Here is a 27,464-nt window from a genome sequence, read left to right as displayed (position 1 = left end):
AGGCTCCAGGCTCTAAGCTGTCAGCACAGAGCCCGACACGGGGCTCGAACCCACGAACCGTGAGATCATGACCTGAGCCGAGGTCGGACGCTCAACCGACTGAGCCACCCAGGCGCCCCGGGCACTCTTGAACCTAGTACAGTCTGATTTGTAGATCACAGCTGTTCTTGAGTGACCTCCTTTTATCATAGTGTGCTGGGCGGCAGACTCTTCTGATGCACGAGACTTGGTGCTTCAGGCTGCCACTGCTTCCCCACAACACTGTTCCTTGCCTTCCATGATGGCCTTCTTTCTTGGTTTTCCTCCTACCTCTCTGACAGGTAACAAGGGTGATTTCCCAATCACTAGCATCTCTCTCTTCCTAGTACATCCTGTCCTTGTACATCCTTTATATCAAATCGAAAATGATTCATCTCTACCCCTAATCATGCCATTTGCCTTGTTGATCCTACTGATGACAAGGTAAAGTTCCAACCTCTGCGCACGTTAAAAACAAATCCCCTTCCTGATGTAGTCCTTCTGCCTCTCATCCTTCATTTGTGCCCCCTCTGCCTTAAACTTTATATTCTAGTATATCAGTCCCACTTCAACCAGAAAAGCAGAACCAGTAGAAGATGGATATTTAGAGATATATTTAAAGGAACTGGCTTCCACAATTGGGAAGGTATATAGAGGAGTCTGAAATCCAGCGTGAATGTCATGCTGGAACTTTTGGACACAGGTGAAGCTGTTGTCAATAAGAATTTCTACAGAGAGGCCTCAGCTCTGCTTTTGAGACCTTTCAACAGATAGAATCAATCCTCCCAAGATTATTTAGGATGATCTCTCTTACTGAAAGCAACTGATTATGGACTTCATTTACAAAATGTCTTCACGGGAACACTTAGGTTAGTGTTCATTGAGTAACTGGGGACTGCAGTTTAGTGAAGTAGTCACATCTTCAAGACCATCACATCTAAACAGACTGACTTGCTTTCAGCTCTCCAACATATGATGCTATTTCACATCTCCCAACCTTTGTTCATGCTGCTCTCTCTTAGGATGCCCTCGTTTTGTTCCATTGTCTTTTAACATTTTTTAATTACCTGTCTCTCTACCATAATGTCTTCAAAGGCAGAGATTCTGGCCTATTTATCTTTGTACTTTCAATGATATTTGCAAGGGAGGATTGAACTGAACCTTCATTAGCTATTTNTCTTTTTTTTTTTTTTTTTTTTTTACAGTGGACTTTTCTTAAAAATTTTTCCAGCTTTATTGGGGTATCATTGACAAATTTTAATACCTTCCTAATTGTTCTACCTGCTTTTTTTCAACAAATATTTATTGAAGGCCTCTTATATTGCCAGGCACTCTTCAAGTTTTGGGATACATCACTGAATGAGAAAAGAGTCTGGTAGTTTGAGGGACATTACAGAGACCCTTGAGCCTGGAGTAAGGAGGAAATACCAGCATAGATAGGCCAGAGGGACCAGATGGAGCAGGGCCTTGTAGGCTGTTATAACATCCTAGAGGCCTCTGCAAAATAGGAGTTCTTACAGGTTTTTGAGCAGAAGAATCCCACTATATGACTTAAATTTTAAGAGAACCACATTAGCTATTATGTGAGAATACACTACAGATGGAGAGGGTGAAAGGGGAAAGGTCAAATAGGAAGCCATCTTAACAGTTCTGTCAAGGGATGATGGTAGCTCTAACTAGGGGTGGCAGAAATGGTAGTGAGAATTTGGATTCTGGAAGTATTTTAATGTTGGGTCATCAAGATTTCCCAATGAATTAGATGTGGGGTAAGAGAGAAAGGAGAGAGAAGGATGGCTCCAAGATTTTTGGCCTGAATAAATTGGGCTGGGATCAACTGAGATGGAGAAGGCTGCAAGGGAAGCAGATTTGGTGAGTCTCAAGAAGTAGGACCAAGATCAGAAGTCTGATTGTGGACATGATAATATCAAGGACTGGCGAGATCATGTGAGTGGTGGAACAAACATGTCTGGAGTTTGAGAGATTGGTCTGGAAAGGAGATATAAAATCAACTTTTGTTGACATATTTATGGTCTTTAAAGCCCTGTAATGAAAAGAGATAACAGAAGGAAGAAGTAAAGATGGAGAAGGGGAAATAACGGATGGAATCTGGGTGACTCCAATAATAAAGGTAGGTGAGAATGAAGACCAAGAAAGAATGACTGTCAAGGATATTGAGAAACTAGAAATTACATGTTTTGGAAGTTAAGTAAAGAAATTTTATCAAGAATTGAGGAGTGATTATGTAGTTTAAATGTTGATGAAAATTAAGTATGATGAGAGCTAAGAGTTGGCCATTAATTTGAATAAAATGGAGATCAGTAGTGATTTTGATAAGAACAGTTTTGGTGCAGTGGTGGGGATGAACCCCTGAGTAAAGTGTAAGAGAAAATGGAAGGATATGAATTAGATATTTTGGATATGGACAGCTTTTTAAAAGCAGTTTTTGTCAGCATTCAAGAGTCTCTTGAATGCTGACAAAAACTGCGGACTGATGGATGTGGGGGGGAGGGGGGATGGGCATGGAGGAGGACACTTGTGGGGATGAGCACTGAGTGTTATGTGGAAACTAATTTGACAATAAACTATTTGTAAATAAATAAATAAAAGCAGTTTTGCTGTGAAGGCTAGTGAAGGTATAAGATCCTGGCTGGAGAAGAGGTAAAGTCAAGAGAACATTTTGTTTTTTTCAAAATAGCATATCTCCAGCAGGTAATTTATGATATTCAGGATAGGGGAGAATTCATGATGTGGGTGTCAGTGAGAGATGAGGGTTATGCACAATAGGATCATGAATAATTTATCTGTGATAACAGATGGCAAGGGAGAGTATGTGTGGCTGTTGTCAAGGTGACGAGGGTCTAAAAAGTCCTTTCCTACTGTATCAGTTTTATCTGTAATGTGGGAAGCAAGGTCATCACTGAGAATGAGAATAAAGCCTTGTTCAGAGAGGGAGAGAGACGGAGATGGTATGATGATATGTGGTACAGGTGGGGAAAATACTCTTGCCAGCCAACCTACATTAAAAGCCCATTTGAGATTCATGGTCATGAAATTAAAGTAGGACAGGTCATCATGGTTGTGTGTTGTTCTTTAACTTTGTTTAGGGACATATGTGAAGACATAGAACAAATGCACAGTTACATTTACTCAGGGTTGTGATTTTGCTAAGGAATTAGGAAAAGAGAATCAAAGGTGCATGAAAGGGAATGATAACAGTTATGTGATTCAGGCTTGGTAACGAGGGGAGTGAAGCCATTAAGGGGATAAGGAACAGTGGGAAGTTGAAGGATCAATTGGTTGGAGGTTTCAGAGCAGATGAAAGGGTGTCAAGGTTAGGATAGGAAGAAGCTAGAAAGTTAAGAGGTTTTTATGAGAGAGTGGAATGCTTGGCACTGATATTATGGAGGGGGTTGTTATTAGAAATGACAGGGTCTAGACTAGGGTATGAAATGAGTGGCTCTGAAATAAGTCAGGCAGAGAAGGACAAACATCATATGTTTGCACATATAGGAGGATTAAGAGGAACTTGACGGAGGAACAAGGGGGAGAAGAAGGGGGGAAATGGTGGGGGAAAGGGAGAGAGGCAAACCATGAGAGACTCTTGAATGCTGACAAAAACTGAGGACGATGGATGTTGGGGGGAGGGGGAGATGGGCATGGAGGAGGACACTTGGGATGAGCACTGAGTGTTATGTGGAAACTAATTTGACAATAAACTATTTGTAAAAAAAATAAAATAAAAAAAATAAAATAAAAAATGGTGAGAGAAAAAAAAAAAAGGAAATGAGTGGCTCTAACAGGGTAGAGGGCAAGAGTATTGGAAGAAAGAATTCTCAGAGACTGAAAGGCCAGGGTTTGGGAAAGATCCCTATATAGACACTGAAACTGTCAAGAATTAAATAGTGTTTGGAAGAGTGGTAATAAGCCAGGAGTTCACCTCATTAAGAAATGAGGGAGCATTGCCTGGAAGACAGCAGGTCAATGCAGAGATGAAGGATTGAAAGTTAATACAACAACCTGAGATTCAAGGCTGGGGATGCTTAGGGAAGAGGGAAGACCAGTGGCCTAAAGGTGGCATTAAAACTCAAGGAGGATACTTCCTCTTCTCCAGGTCCATCAGTGTCAGGACTATAGGAGAAAAAGAGTGCCATAGGAAAGAGCCACAGGGAAGCAGTGACCTATGGAAGAGCCAGGCTTTCATAAGAACAAGATGATGAAGGGAACATTGTTAGAAAAGACTGATGATAGGAGGAGAATTATGGAGGCACCCAGTGGAAGGGTTTTGGATGTTGAGGAATTGCCTTCCACAGCTTTCTTTAATTATTCTTCTGGATCATCTAAAAGTTTTCCTCCAAAGTAGACCATCAATATTATCCCTCCTCTAGTCTTTATGGCTGTCCAGAAGAAAGTGCAACCTTATGAGTCCAGTTTTTCAAGCCCTCTGCAATTTAACCTCTCCCTATTTTTACTGGCTTATCTTTTGTACTCCATAACTTGCCTTATTCTGTTTTAACCATCTACAGCTCTTCACTGTCTCTCAAATAAGCTCCTCTCACTTTTTGAAATGCCCCTTTCCCCATTAAATCTCTACCCAGACCTTCTCATTCCTCAAAATGTAACCCCAATTCCACGTCCTCTCAAAAGTCTTCCTACACCTAACTGGTCACAATTGATCAGTACTTTCCAGTACTTTCCAGTACTTTCCAGTACTTCACAGAACTTGGAAGCCTTATAAAAATCAATATGTTTTTTAGATTTCATAGTTCTCTTGGAAGACAGAAATTGTATTCAATTTATCTTTGTACTCTCCATCATTCAGAGAAGGTTTTATTAAATGATTATTTGCTGTTTGTTGAAATCTATTCCGCCCACTGGGTATGGGTTTGCATTCTGAAGTTACAAAGAATAAATCTAATTCTTTCAAGTGATGTTCCTTTAGTTGTTTAAAAAGTCATCTTGAGCTATTTGCCAACTGAAACGTTTCCTAGTTTCTTCAGTGCTTCCTTCAATGATATGTTATTAAGATTGTTTACCATCCTACCCACTTCTGCCTCTGTGAATTTACAGCACCCAGAATTACATAGAATATTTGTTCATATCTGACCGAGGCAGAATTGAGTCAGTGTTTACTTGACATCCTATGCTGAAATTAATGTAATAAAAATTTAAAGAAATGTTAAGGTATCTGCTAATGGTGTAATGTCAGTGTGGATAATTTAGCATATCTCATGTCACTGGTCTCACCTTAAGAACACATCACTATGTTTATCCATAATTTTATCATAGATATTGAACCCTACTTGCATTGGCTAAAGGTAGAAAAAAATAAATAGGACCGGTTCTTTAGCATAGAATTATAAATTATAATTAAAAACCTGTTTTTAAATACATATATTTAAAACTCCTATTCTGTAAGATAGATGTGACTGGAGTTACATCCTTTTATTTTTAGTGTACTTACACTAATGCATCATAGCTCTCTGTTGAGAGATAATAGAAGAGCTCTCAAACTTATTTGTAGTGAGTCATAGATCTTGGAAGCATCAGGGACATTTTAGTAATATTGAGGCCTATCAAGTGATTCATCCACTTTTTACAAAGTTAATAATCCCAATTCTCAAAGTGCTTTCTAAAAGCTCATGCAGACTGGTTGTGAAGTACAAAAAGAAAAAACAAGATAGCCTTGTAGATCTTCTATGCTATCAGCCCTGAACAATTTCAGTTAATGTATCCCCCTTTGAGTTTATAAACATTTCTGAGTGCCTCCTATGTACAAATATTTATTTGGAAGATAATTCCTTGGGACTGGAATGGTGTAGAACTCTATTACACATGGACCTTAGCGAGCTTACAGTCATGTCCAGAGAAACAATCAGTCAGGGTTCTTTGGTTATAAGCAACTGAAACTAATAATTTAATCCAAGCAAAGAAGGCATTTAATTCTGGAAGATATGGATGGAAAGCCTGTAGAAACCATCCTTGGAAAAGGAACAGAAACCAAGAAATAAATTCCTTGATTATCTAAAATAAATGAACCCTTACCATTTATCTTGTTATTTTAATTACCATTTGTCTTAATTTTCAAGACTTAGGAGAAACAGTCTTATTGGTCATGCACCTTTTCCTTGGTTGGGAGGTGGTGATGAAAGAAACGATAGGGCAGAAAGAAACTTGTCCCTTCAGCTTTTATAATAAGATTGTAAGATCCCTTGATTTCTTCTCCCACCTGGGCTACATGTAGTAAGGGAAAGACACTGCCCCAAAATGAAATAGAGGTAATGTTAGAAAAGAGAAATGCACATAGAGGAATGTCCACTACAGGGACCTGCACATAACCTGCTATAATAGAAGTCAAACTCTTTTAAGGGGCTAGAACAAAGATAAAACTAAAGTTATAGGAATATTCTTACTTGGAAAAATCTAAGAAGGATTCACAAAACATATGGTCTACAAATTGAGACTTTGAAGGTCAATTAGAATACCAACAGGAGAATGGATGGATGGCCATTCCTATAGAAAGAGCCTAATAAAAGAGGTAGGGCATTATACTGGATATAAGCTTTGTTGTTAGAGATTTTAAACCCAGATATGTTACCTGATAGCTATGCAGACTTGGGCAAATTACATAATTTCTGTGAATATCAGTTTTCTCACCAGCCAAATGAGGATATTAATACCTATTTTATGGCCTTAGGGTTTGCCAGATGAAATACAGGACTCACAGCAATTTCAGATAAACAGCAAATACTTTTTGGTGTATGTCCCAGATATTGCATGGGGTACACTTACAATAAAAAAATTACTAGTTGTTTATTTGAACTCAAATTTAAATGGGCACCCTGTATTTTTATGCACTATATTTGCCAACTCTGTGTAGCACTGTTAGGACAAGCTAATAAATTCATTAATGTAAAATGCCCAATATGATTTTTGACACATAGTAGGTGCTCAGTAATAAGTGGTAGTGATCACTTTTGTTTTCACCATCACAAACACAATTCAAAAGCCTGAAAGTGAATATGTCCCAGAACCCTTTCTTGCTGGGTCACTGTACCATCGAGCAGTTTTCTAGTTAACTCGTGCTAGAATGAATATCAGTAAGACAGCTTCTCACTGAGCTCTACTGACACAGGAGCCGTTTACCTCTATCTTGTATTGTGTCGTTTCACTTTCCTTATGATTGTTTCAGATGTTTCTCTTGTGTGTTGATTTTATTTTGACCTTATGTTTCAGCCACTCATAATTAATGCATATCATTTTCTATTCCCCTTTATAGGCCAATAATAGAAGTATTAAATGGCACTAGGCTTGGGACTCTAAGGGTCAAGAGCAGAGTAAACTGAAGCATTGATTGCAATCCTTGGAATTTGAAACCATAAAGCTTGGTGTGGGTATAGATCACATTATCCCAGTTTAATTACTATGCCATATACAATAGAATTAGAAGCCTTCTTCAATCTAAAATATTTCTATTGTCTTTCCTTAATCTGTTAGGCCCATCATATGGTCCCAGAGAAATATCATTGATACCATTATATTCTATTTTAGAATTTGTAAAATGATGTTTTTGCTGATGCATTTCATGGTTTCCCAAATAATTTCTAAGACAATTTCTTGTATCTTTTAAACCCTGAGCAGCCCTTTATGCATGATTATGTAGACATGATAACTAAATGCTGGGACAAGTTGATTTCACTGGAGAGAAACTTTAGGATTTTGTTGTTTCCAGTGATCTAGAATATCTGTAGTTCTGTCTGTATATAGAGGTGTTAAATGTTTGTCATAAATCAAATTACGGCTATAATTTATTAAGCACGGTACTATTTTTTTTGTAAATGTATCATTGCTGCTAGCTAGTGAGAGATTATTTTTTTAATCTTTTTTTTCTTAAATAGTTTGTTGTCAAGTTGGTTTCCATATAACACCCAGTGCTCATCCCAACAAGTGCCCTACTCCATGCCCATCACCCCTCTTCCCCCTTCCCCCCCCCATCAACATTTGTTCTCAGCATTCAAGTTTGTTGAATTTTGTTTGTTCTCAGCATTCAAGAGTCTCTCATGGTTTGCCTCCCTCCCTCTCCCCTACTATTTTTCCCCTTCTCCTTCCCCACGGTCCTCCATTAAGTTCCTCCTCTTCCACCTATACAAACAAACATATGGTATCTGTCCTTCTCTGCCTGACTTATTTCACTCAGCATAATACCCTCAAGATCCATTCATGTTGCTACAAATGGCCAGATTTCATTCTTTCTTGTTGCCATGTAGTATTCCATTGTATAAATGAACCACATCTTCTTTATCCATTTGTCCGTTGATGGACACTCAGGTTCTTTCCATGTTTTGGCTATTGTTGAGAGTGCTGTATGAACATTGGGGNTTTTTCCACTGGATACTCTTTCCTGCTTTGTCAAAGATTAGTTGGCATTACACTTATGGGTCCAATTCTGAGGTCTCTATTCTATTCCATCTATTCCATTAGTCTGTGTGTCTGTTTTTGTGCCAATACCATACTGTCTCGATGATGACAGCTTTGTAGTAGAGGCTAAAGTCTGGGATGGTGATGCCTCCCATTTTGGTTTTCCTCTTCAATATTACTTTGGCTATTCGGGGTCTTTTGTGGTTCCATACAAATTTTAGAATAGTTTGTTCTAGTTTTGAGAAGAATGCCAGTGTAATTTTGATTGGGATTGCATTGAATGTGTAGATTGCTTTTGGTAGTAATGACATTTTAACAATATTTACTCTTCCAATCCCTGAGCATGGAATGTTTTTCCATTGTTTTGTGTCTTCTTCAATTTCCTTCATAAGTTTTCTATCGTTTTCAGCATACGGATCTTCTATATGTTTGGTTAGGTTTATTCCTAGGTATTTTATGTTTTTTTGTGCAGTTGTGAATGGGATCAGTTTCTTGATTTCTCTTTCTGTTGCTTTATTGTTGGTGTATAAAAATGCAACTGTTTTCTGTCCATTGATTTTGTACCCTGCAACTTTGCTGAATTCATGGATCAGTTCTAATAGGCTTTTTGTGGAGTCTGTCGGGTTTTCTATGTAGAGTATCATGTCATCTGCGAAAAGTGAAAATTTGACTTCTTTGCCAATTCTGATGGCTTTTATTTCCTTTTTGTTGCCTGATTGCTGATGCTAGGACTTCCAGCACTATGTTAAACAACAGTGGACATCCCTGTTGTGTTCCTGATTTCAGGAGGAAAGCTCTCAGTTTTCCCTCATTGAGGATGATGTTACCTGAGGGCTTCCATAGATGGCTTTTATGATGTTTAAGTAAGCTCCTTCTATCCTGACTTTTTCAAGGGTCTTTATTAAGAAGGGATGCTATATTTTGTCAAATACCTTTCTGCATCTATTGACAGGATCGTATGATTGTTATTTTTTCTTTTGTTGATGTAATGTATCACATTGATTTGCAGATCTTGAACCAGCCTTGTAACCCAGGAATGAATCCCACTTGATCTTGGTGGATGATTCTTTTTATGTGCTGTTGAATTCGATTTGCAAGTATCTTGTTGAGGATTTTTTCATCTGTATTCATCCAAGGATATTGGCCTGTAGTTCTCTTTTTTGCTGGGTCTCTGTCTGGTTTGGGAATCAAAGTGATGCTCGCTTCATAGAATGAGTCTGGAAGTTTTCCTTCGATTTCTATTTTTTGGAATAGCTTGAGAAGAATGGCTATTAATTCTGTTTTAAATGTCTGGAAGAACTCCTTAGGGAAGCCATCTGGCCCAGGACTCTTATTTGTCGGGAGATTTTTGATAACTGATTCATTTTCTTCACTAGTTATGCGTCTGTTCAGATTTTCTATCTATTCCCGTGTGAATTTTGGTAGTGAGTGTGTGTTTAGGAATTTGTCCATTTCTTCTAAGTTGTCCAATTTGTTGGCATATAATTTTCAATAGTACTCCTTGATAATTGCTTGTATTTCTGAGGGATTGGTTGAAATAAGTCCATTTTCATTTGTGATTTTGTCTATTTGAGTGCTCTCTCTTTCCTTTTTGAGAAGCCTGGCTAGAGGTTTGTCAATTTTGTTTATTTTTTCAAAAAACCAACTCCTGGTTTCATTGATCTGTTCAGCTGTTTTTTAGGGTTCCATATTGTTTATTTCTGCCCTGATTTTTATTAATTCTCTTCTCCTGCTGGGTTTGAGGTGCTCTTGTTGCTCTCCTTCTAGTTCCTTTAGGTGAGCTGTTAGATTTTGTACTTGCGCTTTTTCTAATTTCTTTAAATAGTCCTGAAGTGCAATGTACTTTCCTCTTGGGACTGCCTTTGCCACATCCCATAGAGTTTGGATTGTTGTATTTTCATTTTCATTTGTTTCCCTATATTTTTAAATTTCTTCTCTAATTGGCCCATTCGTTCTTTAGAAGGGTGTTCTTTAACCTCCATGTTTTTGGAGGTTTTCCAGACTTCTTCCTGTGGTTGATTTCAAGTTTCATAGCATTGTGATCTGAAAGTGTGCACGGTATGATCTCAATTCTTTTATATTTATTGAGGGCTGCTTTATGTCCCAGTATGTGATCTATCTTGGGAATGTGCAGTCCACACTTGAGAAGAAAGTGAATTCCATGGCTTTAGGATGTAGAGTTCTAAGTGTATCTCAAATCCATCTGGTCCAGTGTGCTATTCAAGTCTATTGTTTATTTAATGATTTTCTGTCTAATTGACCTATCCATTGTTGTAAGCGGAGTACTAAAGTCCTTTGCTATTAGCACATTCTTATCCATAAGATTGTTTCTGTTTGTGATTGTTTTTTGTATTTGGGTGGTCCCATATTAGGTGCATAGACATTTATAATTGTTAGCTCTTCCTGATGGATAGACCCTGTAATTATTATATAATGCCATTCTCATCCCTTGTTACTGCCTTTACTTTAAGTTGAGTTTGTCTGATATAAGTATAGCTACTCCAGCTTTCTTTTGACTTCCAGTAGCATGATATATATTTCTCCATCCCCTTACTTTCAATCTGAAGGTGTCCTCAGGTCTAAAATGAGTTTCTTGTAGCCAGGAAATAGATGGATTTTGTTTTTTTATCCATTCTGCTACCCTATGTCTTTTGATTGGAGCATTTAGTCCATTTACATTCAGTGTTATTGTTGAAATATATGGGTTTAGAATCATTGTGTTCTTTGTAGGATGCATGCTTGTGGTGGTGTCTCTCATACCTTGCGTTCCTTGCAACATTTCCCTCATAGAATCCCCTTCAGGATTTTGTAGGGCTGATTTAGTGGTGATGAATTCTTTCAATTTTGTTTATTTGGGAAGACTTTTATCTCTCCTTCAATTCTGAATGACAGGCTTGTTGGATAGAGGATTATTGGCTGCATATTTTTACTGTTCATCACATTGAAGATTTCCTGCTATTCCTTTCTGGCCTGTCAAGTTTCAGTAAATAGTCTGTAACCACTCTCATAAGTTTCCCTTTGTATGTTAGGGCCCTTTGATTCCCTTGCTGCTTTCAGAATTCTCTCCTTGTCCTTATATCTTGTCAGTTTCACTATGATAAGTCGTGCAGAAGATTGATTCAAGTTTACTTCTGATGGGAGTTCTCTGGGCCTCTTGGATTTTAGTGTCTGTTTCCTTGCCCAGATTGGGGAAGTTCTCTGGTATAATTTTGTTCAAGGACTCCTTCAGCGCCTTCCCTCTTTCTTCCTCTTCTGGAATTCCTATAATACGGATATTGTTCCGTTTGATTGTATCACTCAGCTCTCGAACACTCCTTTTGTGTTCTTGGATCAGTTTATCTCTCTTTTTCTCAGCTTCCTCTATTTCTATAATTGTGTCTTCTAATTCACCTATTCTCCTCTCTACCTCTTGAAGCCGTGAATTGGACGCCTCCACATTATTATGCATCTCATTTATAGCATTTTTTAATTTATCACAACTATTTTTAAGCTCCATAGTCTTTGTAGCAATTTCTGATATCTTTCATGCCCTTTTTAAGCCCAGCGATTAATTTTATGATGATTGTTCTAAATTCTTGTTCAGTTATGTTGCTTATATCTGTTTTGAGCAATTCTTTAGCTGTCATTTCTTCCTGGAATTTCTTTGGAGGACAGTTCTTCCATTTTGTCAGTTTGGCTAGCTTTCTGTCACTTGTTACTTTTGGTGCCTCTTTGTCTCTCTTTTTGAGACTTTGGGTATTTTATTTCCCTACTCGTAGTGGTATTTGGCACTCTCCACCATGTGTACTTTCGCTTGTTTCTTGAAGTAGCCCTGGAAAATAAAACAAACAGACCAACACACAGGGAACGAAGGCACACAAATGCACAGACAAATCCAACAAACATGCAAACTGAAAAGGAAAAAGAAAAAAAAAAGAAGGGGGTATAAAAGGAAAAAAAAGAGGAAGGAGAAAAAAACAAATAATAAAAAGAAAAAAGAAAAAAAGCCCAAAAGTCAAAGGACAGTCTACAAGCATAAAACCAGAAATCCCAGCTACAAATAAAGAGCAGGGTGTATGCAGTGCTGATGGAAGAGCATATACAAAGAGAGAAATGACAGGGCAGGGAGGAAGCAAAATTGGACAATGACCAGGCAGAGACACTAAGAGTCTTAGTTCAGAGAGAGAAAGAAGAAAATATAAGAGGCGAGGAGAAAGAAATGAAGATAATGTTACTCAGAGACTATACAGTCTGATTACTCCAGAGAGAGAGAGATAGAATGGTAGTGGTGGGGGTGTAGAATATAATCATCTCCATCTAGAGAATGGATTAAATGTGACTGTTTAAGCAAACCAATGACCAGAGTGCCCAGTCCAGCAAAGGGGGGGGGGGGGAATATATCTAATAGAAAGAATTGATTTAGAATTAATTACAACATTGCATCCATGTCTGTCTTGACCCTGTCTCCATTAAAAAAAAAAAAAAAGCTCTCTAGCAGGTATGGGCGTGGTTTGGTGTAGGCAGGTCTTAGCCTCCACTGCATCCCGCAGGCTCTCCCTGAGGTCCCACCTTAGTGGTTGTTGGGAGAAAAATGGTGGTGCCCCAGGCCCTTCTGAACCAAGCTTTGCAACTAGATCTCTGTGCCCTGGGTGTAGCCAAGGTGGGCCGTGCTCTATATCCCAAGCCACGCCTTGCTTCCAGATCTTAGTCTTTGTGCCCCATTGATACTGCCCGAAATATAAACCCACAGGCCAAGTCCCTCGGAGAGTTTCAAGCTGGCTGCCTCCCCACTGGGGATCGAGCTGAGCCAGAAGAATGGCAGAGTGGCTTCAGGCACACTGCTTCCCCTCCAGATCAAGCTGGCGAGTGGAGGAGCAATTTCTTCTGGCATCACCAGGGACCGGTGCATCCAGCTCAAAGTCAGCTGCATAGCTGGAAACCAGATCGCTCTGTGTCCCGAGCCGAGGTTTTTCTCTTCTCCCGGAACAGGGACAGCCCCTTGAACAGTTTCAGCTGCTCTTTCTTTTCCCCTTGACTCACAAGAGCTCCCCACAAAGGGGGCTCCCTCTCCTCCCTCCGTGTCTCCAGGTCCTGGCCCATTTTTTATTTTCCCGAGTTTGCACTCACACTATAAGATTGTTTTCTCAGCGGATGCTGTCTCCTTTTCCTCCCAAACCCCTGGATTCTGTAAGGGTTCCTATGGCTTCAGGCCTTCTCCATTTGAGAGATGGGGGTGAGTGAAATGTACTGAGCTCTTTATTTCTCTGCCATCTTGTCTCCTTCCTGTCTGTACCATATTTTCAACCTCAAGAACTGTTAAGCTACTTGAATGCCTTATTTCATTTAATTTCCCTAATATTCTTGTGTTGTTATCCTTATTTTATGACTGGGGAAGCTAAAGCACAGGAAAGGGCAAGTAACTTGCTCAAAAACGTACAGCCAGTAAATAATGGAGGCAAGATTCCAAAATCAGGTAGTTTGATTTTGTCATCCAGTGTGCTATGTTACCTTCTTCTTGAGACAACTTTGTGGCTGTATATTTCTAGGAAGTTAGTATAACAAAGTCTTGGAAAATTTAAATTAAAATACCTGTAATAGTTTAAACCTTCGTGTAAGAAGAACTTCCTGAAGAAGGGACCAGTCGGATTCCATTGGAAACTTATCTAAGTGATACTCTACTTTTTAACTTCTTTTTTGTTGTACTCAGCATTACTTTGTTTTCTTATCCCCTTTTCTAGTTCCAATATTATGAAACACATTCCCATTTCCCTGAGTTTTAGTGATTATTTTCTGGCCCTCATGTCAAGGTCTGGTCTCAGATTAAGGAACAGACTGAAGTTAGCAATGTGTTTCATGTTTACCAGGAGCTATGGGGAAAGGGACGGGGAGAGACCAGGACCAAGTAGGGAGAGATTTAAAACTGGACAGTCAAGAAAGACTTTTGGCTTTCTTTGTTTTTGTTTCTGTTTTTTTTTTTTTAATTTTTTAACGTTTATTTATGTGAGAGAGGACAGGGAGAAAGAATCGCAAGCAGACTTCACACTGTCAGTGCAGAGCCTGAAGCTGGACTCAAACTGATAAACCATGAGATCATGACCTGAGCCAAAATCAACAGTCGAACGCTTAACTGACTGAGCCTCCCAGGCACCCCTAGACTTGTATCTTTCTTAAGAAGCCAAACTAAGACTGACTTGTCTCTAGTTATGCCAAGATGAATGTCAAGACTCAACTCATTCCTTAGAGGAAAAAATAAGGAAAAAGCAAATGGAATGCTATTCTTTACAACAGTAATAATCATGATACCACTACCTCACATTAGATGATGCTCTGTTGTTTACAAAGGGCTTTCACAGATATTTCTCCTACATCTAACTTAGTTCTTTCAGTAGTCTCTGAGGTGGAATTATTGATTTTACTATGGGTCAGGAAATGAAATTGCTTGTCCCACTTACTAATTACAGAATTCGTAATTGATGCACTCTGACTAAAACCTAAGTCTCCAATTTCTTATGAGTGTGTTTTATTTTCAACTGTGCCATTTTTCCCCTTAAAGATGAGAATTAGTTGGGTATGAAATTTTGGTGTTTTTCTCATCACCTTATCTGGAAAGAAAAAATTGAGAATTGTGGCTGAAACTTCTTTACTGAACCTAAGGAACTGGCTCCTCTCCTTGAATAGATCTGAAGCCTGGGTGACATTACATATTTGTTTTATTTGAGAAATGGATTTTGGATATGACTGGAAGGTAAGATCTTCCACATGGCTTTGAAATTATGTGGTAGAAAATTTATAAGAGTTACTTTGGACTTCTGTTTTATTTCTCATCGAATTGAAGGTGAGTGCAGTATCTTTCAGAACAGTCAGTAGTGTGATTTGGAAATAACATTAATTATCCTTCATTTGAATCTCTTCCTCTTCAAGTGGTTTTTTTGTGTGTGATGTGTGATGTGAGTTTAGTAAACGGGGGGTGCTTAGGGAAACAAGCTATTTTGGGCATTGGTATCTGTGTTCCTTGACTTCATTTGCTGAGTAACAGAATTGTGTTTTCTAAAAATATGTACCAGATTCTATCCCTTAGATATTTGCATTTTTGGTTCCCTTTGCTGAGAGACATATGCACATATTTTGACTTATATGATGCATGTAGGGAGAATTTTCTGAAGTCTTTTCACAACCAGTTGAACACACAAAGGAAATGAAGAAAAGCTGCAGAAAATGCAGCCCGAAGGAAAACCAAATCACCAATTTCTGGAACAAGGATTGTGTTTTGTGGAGTATAAAACTCTATCTTCTGCTTAAGGTCATTTGAAACAATTTTATATTTAAGAAACTTNAAAAAGAAACTTAGAGAGATTTAAATAATTTAATGACTAAAAATCATACAACTCTAGCTAGTGGCCTGAGCCCATACTTATGGTAGGTAGTTAATAGTAGTAAGCTTCCACTCTGCTTAATTTCCTGAGTTAGGGTGAGAGTCATGCATACTCTTTTATACATTCATCTCAAGCCCATCTGTAGATTTATCATATAAGAAAGTAAACAACATTATAGTAATGCTGAAGGTCTCATGGTGCCTATTCTGTAACCCCTCCTAATCTTGAGTTTCTGTCTTCCCTTCCTCTACAAGAATGCCTGTNGGAAGACCTGCCTACAGGACTCACAAATTGTTCCTGCTATTTGGAGCTTTGCAGCTCTGATTTCCAAACCCTCATTGGAATTCCTAGTGCAAGGATGCATTATAATGTAGGAGATCACTGTCTTGCCAATCCTGAGAAACGTGGAAACAATTTTGTTGAAAGGCAGCCATTATTGGCTAAAACACTGGGATTATTATTTCCATTTTAGACCTGAGAAACATCTACCCGCTGTTAGCTAAACGTGTTTTTCCAGTCAGGATCCAGTCCAGAATTGAGTCCTTAGAACTACTCAGTGTTAGTCACTTAAAGGAATATCTTTAGCTTTTATAGTGACTGGTATGGGTGAATCAGTCTGTTTAGTCCTACTAATACAATGCTCAGATTTCTTTTGGAAGAGAATGATCTTGCAATATCACTTGATTTATAGTTATGCAACACTAATATGAAAGAGTGTGATCTGTGTGTCTTTTCACAGTACCACTTACAAAGCATCCTCTATCATGAAGCCTTTTTAGCTTATGGCACAACAAATAGATTTTGGTAAGCACTATCAATGAAGGTAAGACACAGAGATGGAAAGTTTTTCTAGAACTAGTGGAATATCCCACATGTGAATCTAGGGTTGCCAACCTCAGATCCTTGAGAAGAAGTGAAATAATTTTCTTCCTTCTTAAAAGATATTTTTTGAACACTGGCTGATGCAGGGAAAGTTTGTAAAGACAGAATGTACTGCTCCCTCTCCTTAATACTGTTCTTCATCTTAACACTGTCATAGAAACAGTGAATTCCCTATGAGGAATTGAAAACAAACCCTCAATTACAAAAATGGTATTTTTGCAGCCTATTAAGTCCAAAATATTAACATGTGAGGATTTATTTTAGATATTTATATAAAATTTTGATATATCATTGCTTCCTATTTTGTAAAAATATTTCATTTGGCAATTTGTGTTAAAAAATACCTCTCAGGACAGGGACTACCAATTTTTATTTGCAGAATATAAGTAAAATGTAGACAGATGCTCAGATCTAGCATCATTCATTATGAGGAAATCACAGAAAATACCATTTATCCCATAAAGCCTACTTTATAGAGTACCCCCATTCTTTTTTTTAAATGTTTTTATTTATTTCTGAGGGAGAGAGAGACAGTATGAGCAGGGGAGGGTCAGAGAGAGAGGGAGACATAGAATCTGAAGCAGGCTGCAGGCTCTGAGCTAGCTGTCAGCATAGAGCCCGATGCGGGTCTCAAACCCACGGACCGTGAGATCATGACCTGAGCCGAAGTCAGATGCTCAACCGACTGAGCCACCCAGGCGCCCCCAGAGTACCCCATTCTTTAGTGTTGCATGGGAGAGGTAAGAGTTGACTTGTCATACTTCTCTTTATTTCTCTTTCAATGTGAAATAACTATTCTGTTGTGAAATAACTAATTCCAAGAATTAGTTTAATGCATTGTTTTTAGTCTAGACCCCAATCCTGGAACTGGCCTTCATTTTGCAGAGAGGGAATACACCATATAAAATTAGACAGATAAAACATAGAAAATAGATACTCACCTGATGATCTAATACTATGAACCATATTTGCATATATATAATAAATTGCCCATAATTTTTCATGGAGCCTCTAAAAATTTCATCTTTTCCATTTTATAAATGAGAAAAATTAGGCTTATTATTTAATGGCTCAAGGTCACATAAAAATGAAATTCAAATCCAGGTCAATATAGTGTCAGACTTTTTTATGTGCTTTTTTATACCACATTGTGTTAATTTGCAAATATGAGATATGTCTGTATTTGATTGAACAATAAATTGAATTTTAAGTCTGTTAAAGTTATTAAACTATAACAGAATATTAATACATATATTATTAACTATAACAGAATAAGAATAGTGATTTAATAGATGGGTGGAGGGCAAGGGGAAGTGTCAGTAATATAATTAATATTGTCTTATATAATAGCAGGAAATAATAAGTAACAAATAAAATGAATCAAATAATGGAACACCCACACAGAAATAGCCAAAAGAAGTAAAAACAAACTCTTGAGAGCATACTAAATGGATAGATTCAGGTTGAAAAAGGGTAAGTTTGGCAACTCTTGACTTTCATTATAAGCTTTACGATTTTGGTACCTCAGTATTTTCTTTATTAATTGGCAAAATTTGAGATGACTTCACAAAAAGTAAATGTATGATCTAGAACATGTCTTTCATAGTTGTATATAACTAATCTCTCAAAATGCTTTAAAATTATGGATGAGAAAAGAAAACTGGTATGTTTTCTTAGTATGTATCCACTGTCACTAGTAATGTGAAATTGCAGTATAAGAGCAGTAATTGAAATGAAAATTTTCAAGACCTTGTTTTAGATTCTCTAACAGATAAAATAGTGAATAAATTTTGGTACCAGGCCTCCATCACGTTACAGTCTAGTTGAGAGTGCTAGAGATGAGGAAGAAATCTAGGTGGGGAGAAATTAGAGCTCACATGTTGTCTGTGTCTACTCTTTACTGTGCTAGGTACTTTACTTACCTTATTTTTGGTGGAAAAATGTACCACAGAAAAGATAAAATATAGGTAGCTTTAAAAGTTCAAAATAGAAACAGTAAAAAGGGGTGTTTGCTTGTTAGTATCAAGAAATGCTTTTCAAAGTAGAGCATTTAGGTTGAGCCTTAAAAGTAGAAAGGAATTTCTATAGACAAAGATAGAATGGAAGAGGCGTTGACATATTCGCTAATTGAGCAAATATTTAGAGGTTGCTTTTTTTTTGGTTCCTTTTGTATATAAACATTTAGCTAAATCTGTGTAATCTAGTTACAAATCTAAGATGAATTTTTAACCTATTGTTTGTCCAGCTGAAGATCTTTTATTAAATGTAAGCACTGTTATCAAGGTTACTTTTTATTGAAACTACTTTCAACTTTACTCTCACCCTGCAGAATCAAAATTAAGATTTGAGTATAATCAATCAAGTGTGAGAGAATTTCAAGACAAATTTGGAGATCACATGAATTTTGTGACTATTTTTGATTTTTAATTGTTCATTATGTTCTCTACCATCTTCAGGAATCTTTTCAGCTTCCCTCTTTAATGTAACTTACTGGTTTAGTTTCCTTGGGCTTACATTTGGTTTGAATGTCAATTACTGTCAACACCAATGGGGGTTATATTTTAAAACTTGGTCAGTTTGAAACCATAACATTTTCAACATCTTGCCTCTGAAAAAAGAGCTTTGTGTTTTGACTCAAAGTCAAAGGCCTCTTTGACTACAGAACATATGATTCTCAACTTTTTAGAGAACACATTGAAATTATAGGACTCACAATACATAAATACCAGACGTTCAAAGTAGACATAGAACTTTTTGTATTGAAGTAATTTAGTTTTGTTCAGTTGGCAGTATGTGCTAAAGGTGAAGATTGTCACCTTGAAGGATTTATTTGAAAATATCCTTACACAAGTGATCAGTTTCTATTTAGGAAAGTTTACAAAAGCCCTACTTTGTCATTTGGACTTTAATGAATGACTTTCTGTCAGAACTTCCAGACCTGTATATTATTACATTTTATGAAAGTATATTTTGAATTTCTTCTAGAGAAGATGAAGAAAAATACCTTAAATTTTAGGGATTCTAAATGTAATCTTAAGGTTTTCCATGAAGAGAATGCTGCATCCTACAATTTGGAGGTCTTTAATTTATACATTTAAAGAATTGCATTAATTTAGAAAATTTTATATTAAATTAATCCCTTACTGGTTTAATATCTGTAGTCTTTAAGTCTTTAATCCTGAATTCTAAATATTTACTGTTCTCCACTGACACAATGTGAATTTTTTAATGACTTTAAAATTATAAAAGTATTTTGTTTATTGTAAAAAAAAACACAGAGAAGATAAAGAATATNTGCTGCATCCTACAATTTGGAGGTCTTTAATTTATACATTTAAAGAATTGCATTAATTTAGAAAATTTTATATTAAATTAATCCCTTACTGGTTTAATATCTGTAGTCTTTAAGTCTTTAATCCTGAATTCTAAATATTTACTGTTCTCCACTGACACAATGTGAATTTTTTAATGACTTTAAAATTATAAAAGTATTTTGTTTATTGTAAAAAAAACACAGAGAAGATAAAGAATATAACAAAATACACCCCTAATTTTATAGGTGAGAGATAACTTGTGTACCCATTTGGACTAATTTCTTTGTCTTTTTTTCTAATTATAGAGAAGGGTGTTTTTTTAAATATACTTGAGACAAATCTATTTATCTGTATCTCAGTATTCATTTTCCTCACATTTTCATTATATTTTAATCATTAAATGTTTTTTAAAGACAGACTTTAACGACCTGAATACCTCCTATATATTGCTGCTTTTGTGACTTCTTCTACTCCTATAATGTTCTTTAACAAAAAAAAATATTAAAATTTGTGTAATTGTAGTTACTAAAATTTGCAGCTATTAGTCAAAACTGCTTCTACCTGAATTTATGAGCTTCTGACTAAGGCAAACAAAGGTAAATAAATTGAGCTTCTTTTGATTAGTCTGTTTAGCAAGTCTAAATAGACTAATCAAAAAAAGTTTTGCTTTTTAGGTTATACAATAGTATTTGTCTTGGTCTGAAGTACTAGAATGTGGGACTGTTGGTAAATCCAGCTCTCTTATTTCTGACAGCCTGTATTTGTAACTGCTTTGATATGGGAGTTATTAAAGATTGGTAGTTAAGAGAATGGATTGGTATTGCATCTTTACAACTTAGTAGGTGTGTGACTTTGGGCAAATTAATCCTTCTCACTGCACCTTCTTTTCAAAGGTAAAGACTAAATAAGATGAACAAACACATATCCCAGAGCCAGCCTATAGGCAGTATTGAATATTCTTGTTCTTTATTATTTTCATTGTTATTATAAGATCTTTGGTTATTGAGCAGAATAAAGGACTTAGTAGAGGTTTAAAAGCACCAGAACTTCTTCCTACTTATTCACAGTAGCTGAACATGGTTGAAAGAAACCAAGTGATCCACTTTAATTCCTGTTCAGAAGCTTCGTTACAACAGTTAACTTCAGTGAGGCAACTGCATGCATGCATTTAAGAAGTTCACTGTGTCTACAGTATTTGACAATGCTTGACAGTCACTGAATGCATGTTGGTATCACAAAAAAAAATGGACTTGTGGCTTTTTCTCATCATTCAATAGCTAGGTAGTTCTACATAAATATCAGTGTTCCTTTAATACATTATTATGGGTGATGATAGTAATGGCTTCCATTTATTGAGTGCTGACTAACAGCTAGGAGCTTTTCATGCATTATCTCATTTAGTCCTCATGGGTATTCTGTGAGATTGTTATTAATATCACCCCTATTTTATAGATGAGGAAACCAAGATTTAGAGAGATTCAGTGGTTCCTAATAAGAATTTGAATGCTCATTTGTAGGACTCTAGTATCTGAGCTTTTAGCTTTCCTTGTAGCTCTACGGCTTTAATGTTTCATAACTACCACATAGCCTTAGTCATTCATTCAACTACATTTTTTGAGGGCCTACTCTATGCTAAGCACTGTTCTAAGTACCGGGTGGTAGCATGCAGATAAAAGTTCCTCCCCTTCTAAAGCTCACCTTCTATTATGTTAAGCTACTTGTATCCGTGTCCCTCCTAGAATGAGTGTCCCTGTACAGTCATGACTATATCATATCGTTTTCGAGTTTTAGGGACATAATTGAAATTTATTCAAGGCTAAGAATAATTCCTAGGCTTATGAAATAATTATTTTTACAAAAGTATTGAAAGCTAGGGCATGGCTTACTTTATTCATCAGGCTATCTTTTTATTTTTGCACTGGCTTTTAACCCTTCCAGACTCCTCAAATTGGAGATGTTCTTAGTAATTATTTTAAGAAAGATTTAAAGGTATATTATAGTGATTAAGCTACTTATTGATATCTTGGTTTCATTGACGTCTTTAAATGTTCTATAGGTGTGTGGAGCAGCATAAATAACCTCTTTCTTTAGAACACACCAAAAATGCATCAGGCATATATAGTACAAGAGGTTTAATTATTTCATAGAATAAATAAAAGTATTCTGGTATAATTCAAAAATAAGTGACATAGCAGGGAAGTCCAACTGTGAAGAGATAAATGATATCTTTTTTCCTGTGATATCAAGAATATTAAACCCTTTTATAAGAATGTACTATTATAATTTTAGAGAAGATTATATAAAATATTTGTGTTGAATGTCACACATTTGAGCCATGTGAAGCTGAAAATAATTTTATTTTATTTTATTTTTTTAAATTTTTTTTATCTTTTATTTATTTCTAGGAGAGAGAGAGACAGCGTGAGCAGGGGAGGGTCAGAGAGAGAGGGAGTCACAGACTGAAACAGGCTCCAGGCTCTGAGCTGGCAGTCAGCACAGAGCCCGATGCGGGGCTCGAACCCACAACCGCGAGATCATGACCTAAGCGAAAGTCGGATGCTTAACCGACTAAGCCACCCAGGCGCCCCAGCTGAAAATAATTTTAAATGTCCTTGGGTGGAGGCTAACATGTTTCATTCTTCACCTAGGAAATTATCAGTAAATACTATGAAGTGTGTGGTATTTTAATAAAGTAATTGCCTTATTTTTTTACATTAGAAATACAGTTAAACCTTTTTGGTCCCATAAGGAGCAAATGGCTGGTGATATTTCTCATTTTTTTTCTTTTAAGTAATTTTTCCAAGAGGGAGGATCACTGGCAAACCAACTGGCTGTTCATTTTAGATTTTGACATTGCTTCTCCTTGGGACCCTAATGCTGGGCTCTCTAACCAGTGCAAACTCCATGAATATCTTTCATTTCTCTAGAAGGAGGTGTGGATTTGCAAGGCTACCAGCTGGATATGCAAATACTACCTGACGGCCCAAAGAGTGATGTGGACTTTTCAGAGATTCTTAATGCAATACAAGAAAGTAAGTTTCACTCAAATTTTAATTTGACCATGAAAAGAGAAACTATTCTAATAGTTGGGAGGGATAATAAAACTAGAAACCCTAGATGCCATGCTTAAAAAAATACCTTGAAAGATATATTGTGTAAGATAATTTTGAGACCAGAAAAGATGGCTAGTAAAATGCAGGTTTAATTTGTGAAACGGTCTTTGAAGAAGCCTGATGGAAAACTGGAGTGGAATTATAAATTCTATATATTTAGTATCCTATAATATTTAGTAAATCGCTAGGTATTGCAATTTTTTAGATTCCTTGATTAATCATAATCAATAAAAATCTTTGAGAAACCAGAATATTATTACTTTACTCAAATGTAAGAATAATAAGAAATAAATGTTGATGCAGTAAACTGAAACCAGAAATTTATTCTCCAAAATGGGTATCTCAAGTCTCTGATGATGGGCTGTGACCCAGGAATGACCTGTCTTTTCTAAGCATTTGGATTAATCAAGGTTTACTCTTCTTACATTCCTTTGTGTTTCATAGTTTTCACTATGAATTTGATCATAATCAATATATTTACTCAAGTTGTAGATTAAGCATTGAGGATGGATGATGTGGTATAACATACTAAGTCATTAACATTTGTGTTTCATTATTGGAGCTCTAATTCTAGATAATATTCCTCTTTTAAGATCCAATAGTATTCTACAGTTTTGTGTTTGAAGGGGTTAGATTAGATCTGAAGAGCACTGCAGAAAGACCACTATAATTTTTTTTGCTACTTTTGGTTTTGTGATACATTTCTATACTAAATTTTTAATGAGCAGTTTTAAACATTTTCATAGCAGTTATCCCCTTTTGTCATTATACTGCCCTCCTGACCTTCTGAGATAATGAATACTTTCCCTTCATAGGTAGGACAGCTGAGGGTGGAAGAAGTTACGTGTCGAGGTAATATGATCAAGATTGGAGACCAGCCTAGGATGGAGAGTCTCCTACCCTTCAGTTAATTCCTTTCTGAATGTGCTCAGTATGGGATTTAAACACATCAAGGGGAAGGAATCTGAAATTGAAGATAAATCTGGCTCTAAGAGAAATATTTTTAATGAAGAATACAAGAGGACCAGTTATTTGTTCTGGTTGGGCAATCCCTTCATTTTAGGTTAATGAATAAAAGAGAAAAATTTCCCCAGGAGATTAAAAATCCAATTAATAGACATTGGAGAGAAAATAATTTTTTCATGGGAAGTTATAAAATTCTGTAATTACTTCATCTGATTTGAAAGATGATAGATTATATAGTGCTGAGAGGATTTTTAAAAAATTTTAATAAATGATAAAAGTTGGCTTCTATGCCAAGTTGCAGGAGATGAATTTATAAGTTTTTAGGGCTACGTGAACTTAACATCAAAGTGAATTGGATGTTTATGAGATTATTTTTATAGTAATTTTTGTTAGTAAATTTTACTAAAGACACATGTGTACATGATAACTCTTTATGAAGAAGTAGAAGAGTGGAGGTTTATGAGGAGTTAAAATTTAAATCTAAAACTAAGAAAATGGAAATATTCCACTTTAAAATGAAAGTCAACTTTTTATAGGTTTAAGAATTTTTTAATTCTATGGAGCTAATCTGTTTTCTTGTTAAAAAATAAGTTTGATGCTGGGACACCTGGGTGACTCAGTCTGTTAAGCTTCCAACTCGGCTCAGGTCATGATCTCATGGTTCGTGAGAGAGCCACATCAGCCTCTCTGCTGTCAGTATAGAGCCTGCTTTGCATCCTCTGGTCCCCTCTCTCTCTGCCTCTTCCCATATTGGTTCTCTCTCGCTCTCAAAATAAATAAATACACTTAGAGAAATAATCAATTTTATGCTAAGTAGGTTTGGGAAGCTGCCCATGTGTGGCCTGAGTCATTTCTGGTAGGAGAGATTTGGACCATTTATCTCCCTTCAGTTTCAAGTGTGATTCAGTTACTTAACAAGTTAATTGAAACTCCTAAGTATAAAAATACATAATTTGGTTCTTCAAGGGACTGTACTCTAGATTATTGTTAATAGGAAGCTTTAAGACACCAACTTACAAAAATGTAAAAATATATAGGATTCGGACATCAGAAAAATTCCTTCTCTGCTATAAATATTTAAGTTGAGATGATGGAAAGGTTCCATTATTTTCTTGGAGTTTCATGGACATATATGTATGTCCTTTAAGATCAAGCTAGAAAAGAGAGAGAGTATTTGAAACATGTTTTGAGTGTTAAAGGTAGGCTGGCCACTACAGTAAATACTCTTACATTCTATCTCTTCCTATTCTTAAAACAATCCTATAAGTAATAGATGTTACTTTCTCTATTTTAAAGGTGAAAAAATGGAGTATACCTCCCAGAGGCTACATGGTTAATATTTGATAATCAATATTTAATCATATGTTGGCCCTTGTTCTGATAAATAAAAGATTAAATAAAAATAATTAGGAAAAGTGAAATCCAGATTTTAAAAAGAAATTATTTTTATTTTGGGACACCTGAGTGGCTCAGTTGGTTGAGCCTCTGACTTCAATTCTGGTCATGTTCTCACAGTTTATGGGTTCGAGCCCCGTGTCGCGCTCTGTGCTGACAGCTGAGAGCTTGGAGCCAGCTTGGGTTTCTCTCTCTCTCTCTCTCTCTCTCTCTCTCTCTCTCTCTCCCCCCGCCATTCTCTTTCTGCCCTTCCCTCACTTGTGTGTGCTCTCTCTCTCTATCAAAACTTAATAAACATTAAAATTAAAAAATTATTATTTTGTTATGTCTTGATGTGAGATTTCTTCCCCATGCTTCTACATTGTAAAATATATTTACATTTTTTTCCTATAGTACTTATGCCCTAACAGTAGTTGCGTCTGTCCAAAAGAAGATGTCTTAGAGTGGCTGGCCACCTATAAGTTTCTCTGCTTCCCCCATATCACATATACAGCTTCTAAGGAAGAAAAGAGTCATTTTATCTATTCATCCATCTACCCATCTCACCTGTCATGTGGCAGGCATTAGGTTCCACATAATCTTAAAGCACTGGTGAACATTTTGGTGCACAGTTCAGTTCAAGAAAAATTAAAACAGTCACAGATCACATTTGTTTTATTGTTCAAAATGAAACCTTGATTGCTTTCTAGGAGGTAAGCATTTATATGTGGCAGTATAATGCAAGGGTGCATGTGTGTGTGTTTTCCTTCGTGTTATTTTTCCCTCTCTCTCTATTCTAACCTGTTATTCCCCATCCCCTGAACTCCTTTGTTTCAGCAGAGTTCTGTGTTCCTAAAGTTCCTGGCTTTTGCTTTCTGAAAACCTAGGCTTTGGAGTGACTGAGGCTTGTTAAGAAGAGACAAAAACACACACAGTACCCAGAGACAGAGAGAGAAAAGGAATGTCCTCTCCAGCTCCCTTAGATTGTCCTGCAGTGGTAGCGTGACTTCCCTTCAGTGTGTAGAAAGGTAGGGAATGTATGGGCTGTGTGCTGGGAGCCTGCGCCTGAGCCTCCTGAACTGCCAGTCTCGGCTGAGATTCTCTAGCCTGAGGAAAGAGCAGATCTTCCAACATTCAGGGAACTTTGAGGGTTCTGGGAAGGTGGCTTTTCCTCTTTCTTTGTTGTATCTCTAGCGCCTCAAGCAGAACATGGAGTACAGTAGTGCTCAACAAATTTTGTTAATGAATGAGTGAATGAATTCTATTCTCAACTTGCAAAGGGGGTGGCTCAGCAGTAGCAGTGTGGCTTGGAGACCTGAGCAGTCTCTTTAAACATTCTGCTGTTTACAAAACCTCTGTACCTTTTACAGTCCTACATATGTTAAGGTAGAGGAATGGCAGCAATGGCTGAAATGAAATTGTCTAAGAAGCCAGTGGGGTGGGGACTTAGAGACATATTTAACTTGATGTAATGGTGACAAAATCATGGGGGGCAATTTTTAGTCTTGAATTTGTCTAGTAAGATTCATACCCTCTAATAGTCTAAGGATTTTAGTGTCTATATATTATGTATAGTAATATCAATTAAAACAAAAATATCCTGCCTTATTAGTCTCCAAATTTTAAAAATCTGGACTTTTTTGAAACAGATCACTTAGAAAAATAATATATTTCATTCTGCAATTAGATTCAGAATCACATCTTAAAGATCTGTGGTCCATGAGCACGTGTATGTGTATTTGTATATGAGAATGTATTATATTAGCAAACCATTAAAAATACCATTCAAAAATTATACTGAACCTTTTAATTCTTGTTTTAAATTATTACCAATGCCCAGCCTTTTCTAGGGAACATTCCTTCCCCCCACTCTTTGTTGCCCACTCTTCCTAATTTGTCCTTGGTTCTTGTTTTCTTGATTCCCAGAATATACAGATACAGACTCTGGGGACTCTAGAGTGGCATTCATACCATGGCACATTATTGTGTTATATTCCATTAGATTTTCGTAAGGGAAAGAGAGCAAAAAG

General features: G+C 36.7%; 1 protein-coding gene across 2 annotated transcripts in view; it reads left to right on the top strand.

Moving 5' to 3' along the window:
• Positions 1 to 27,464, top strand: part of ANO4 (anoctamin 4) — a 342,675-nt gene that overhangs the window by 107,302 nt on the left and 207,909 nt on the right. Inside the window, exon 3 of one of the 2 annotated variants that reach the window (XM_077772253.1) lies at positions 22,909 to 23,013. The exons of the other annotated variant lie outside the window; for it this stretch is intronic. Coding sequence (XP_077628379.1) covers positions 22,909 to 23,013 — 105 coding nt within the window. The remainder of the gene's footprint in view (positions 1 to 22,908; positions 23,014 to 27,464) is intronic. 2 annotated transcript variants of the gene reach the window in all.

This window comes from Crocuta crocuta, unplaced genomic scaffold (genome assembly GCF_008692635.1).
Source record: "Crocuta crocuta isolate KB4526 unplaced genomic scaffold, BGI_CrCroc_1.0 scaffold216, whole genome shotgun sequence".
NCBI lineage: Eukaryota > Metazoa > Chordata > Mammalia > Carnivora > Hyaenidae > Crocuta > Crocuta crocuta.
The sequence above is the reverse complement of the archived record's forward strand: the minus strand, read 5'-3'. Positions and strand labels throughout refer to the sequence as shown.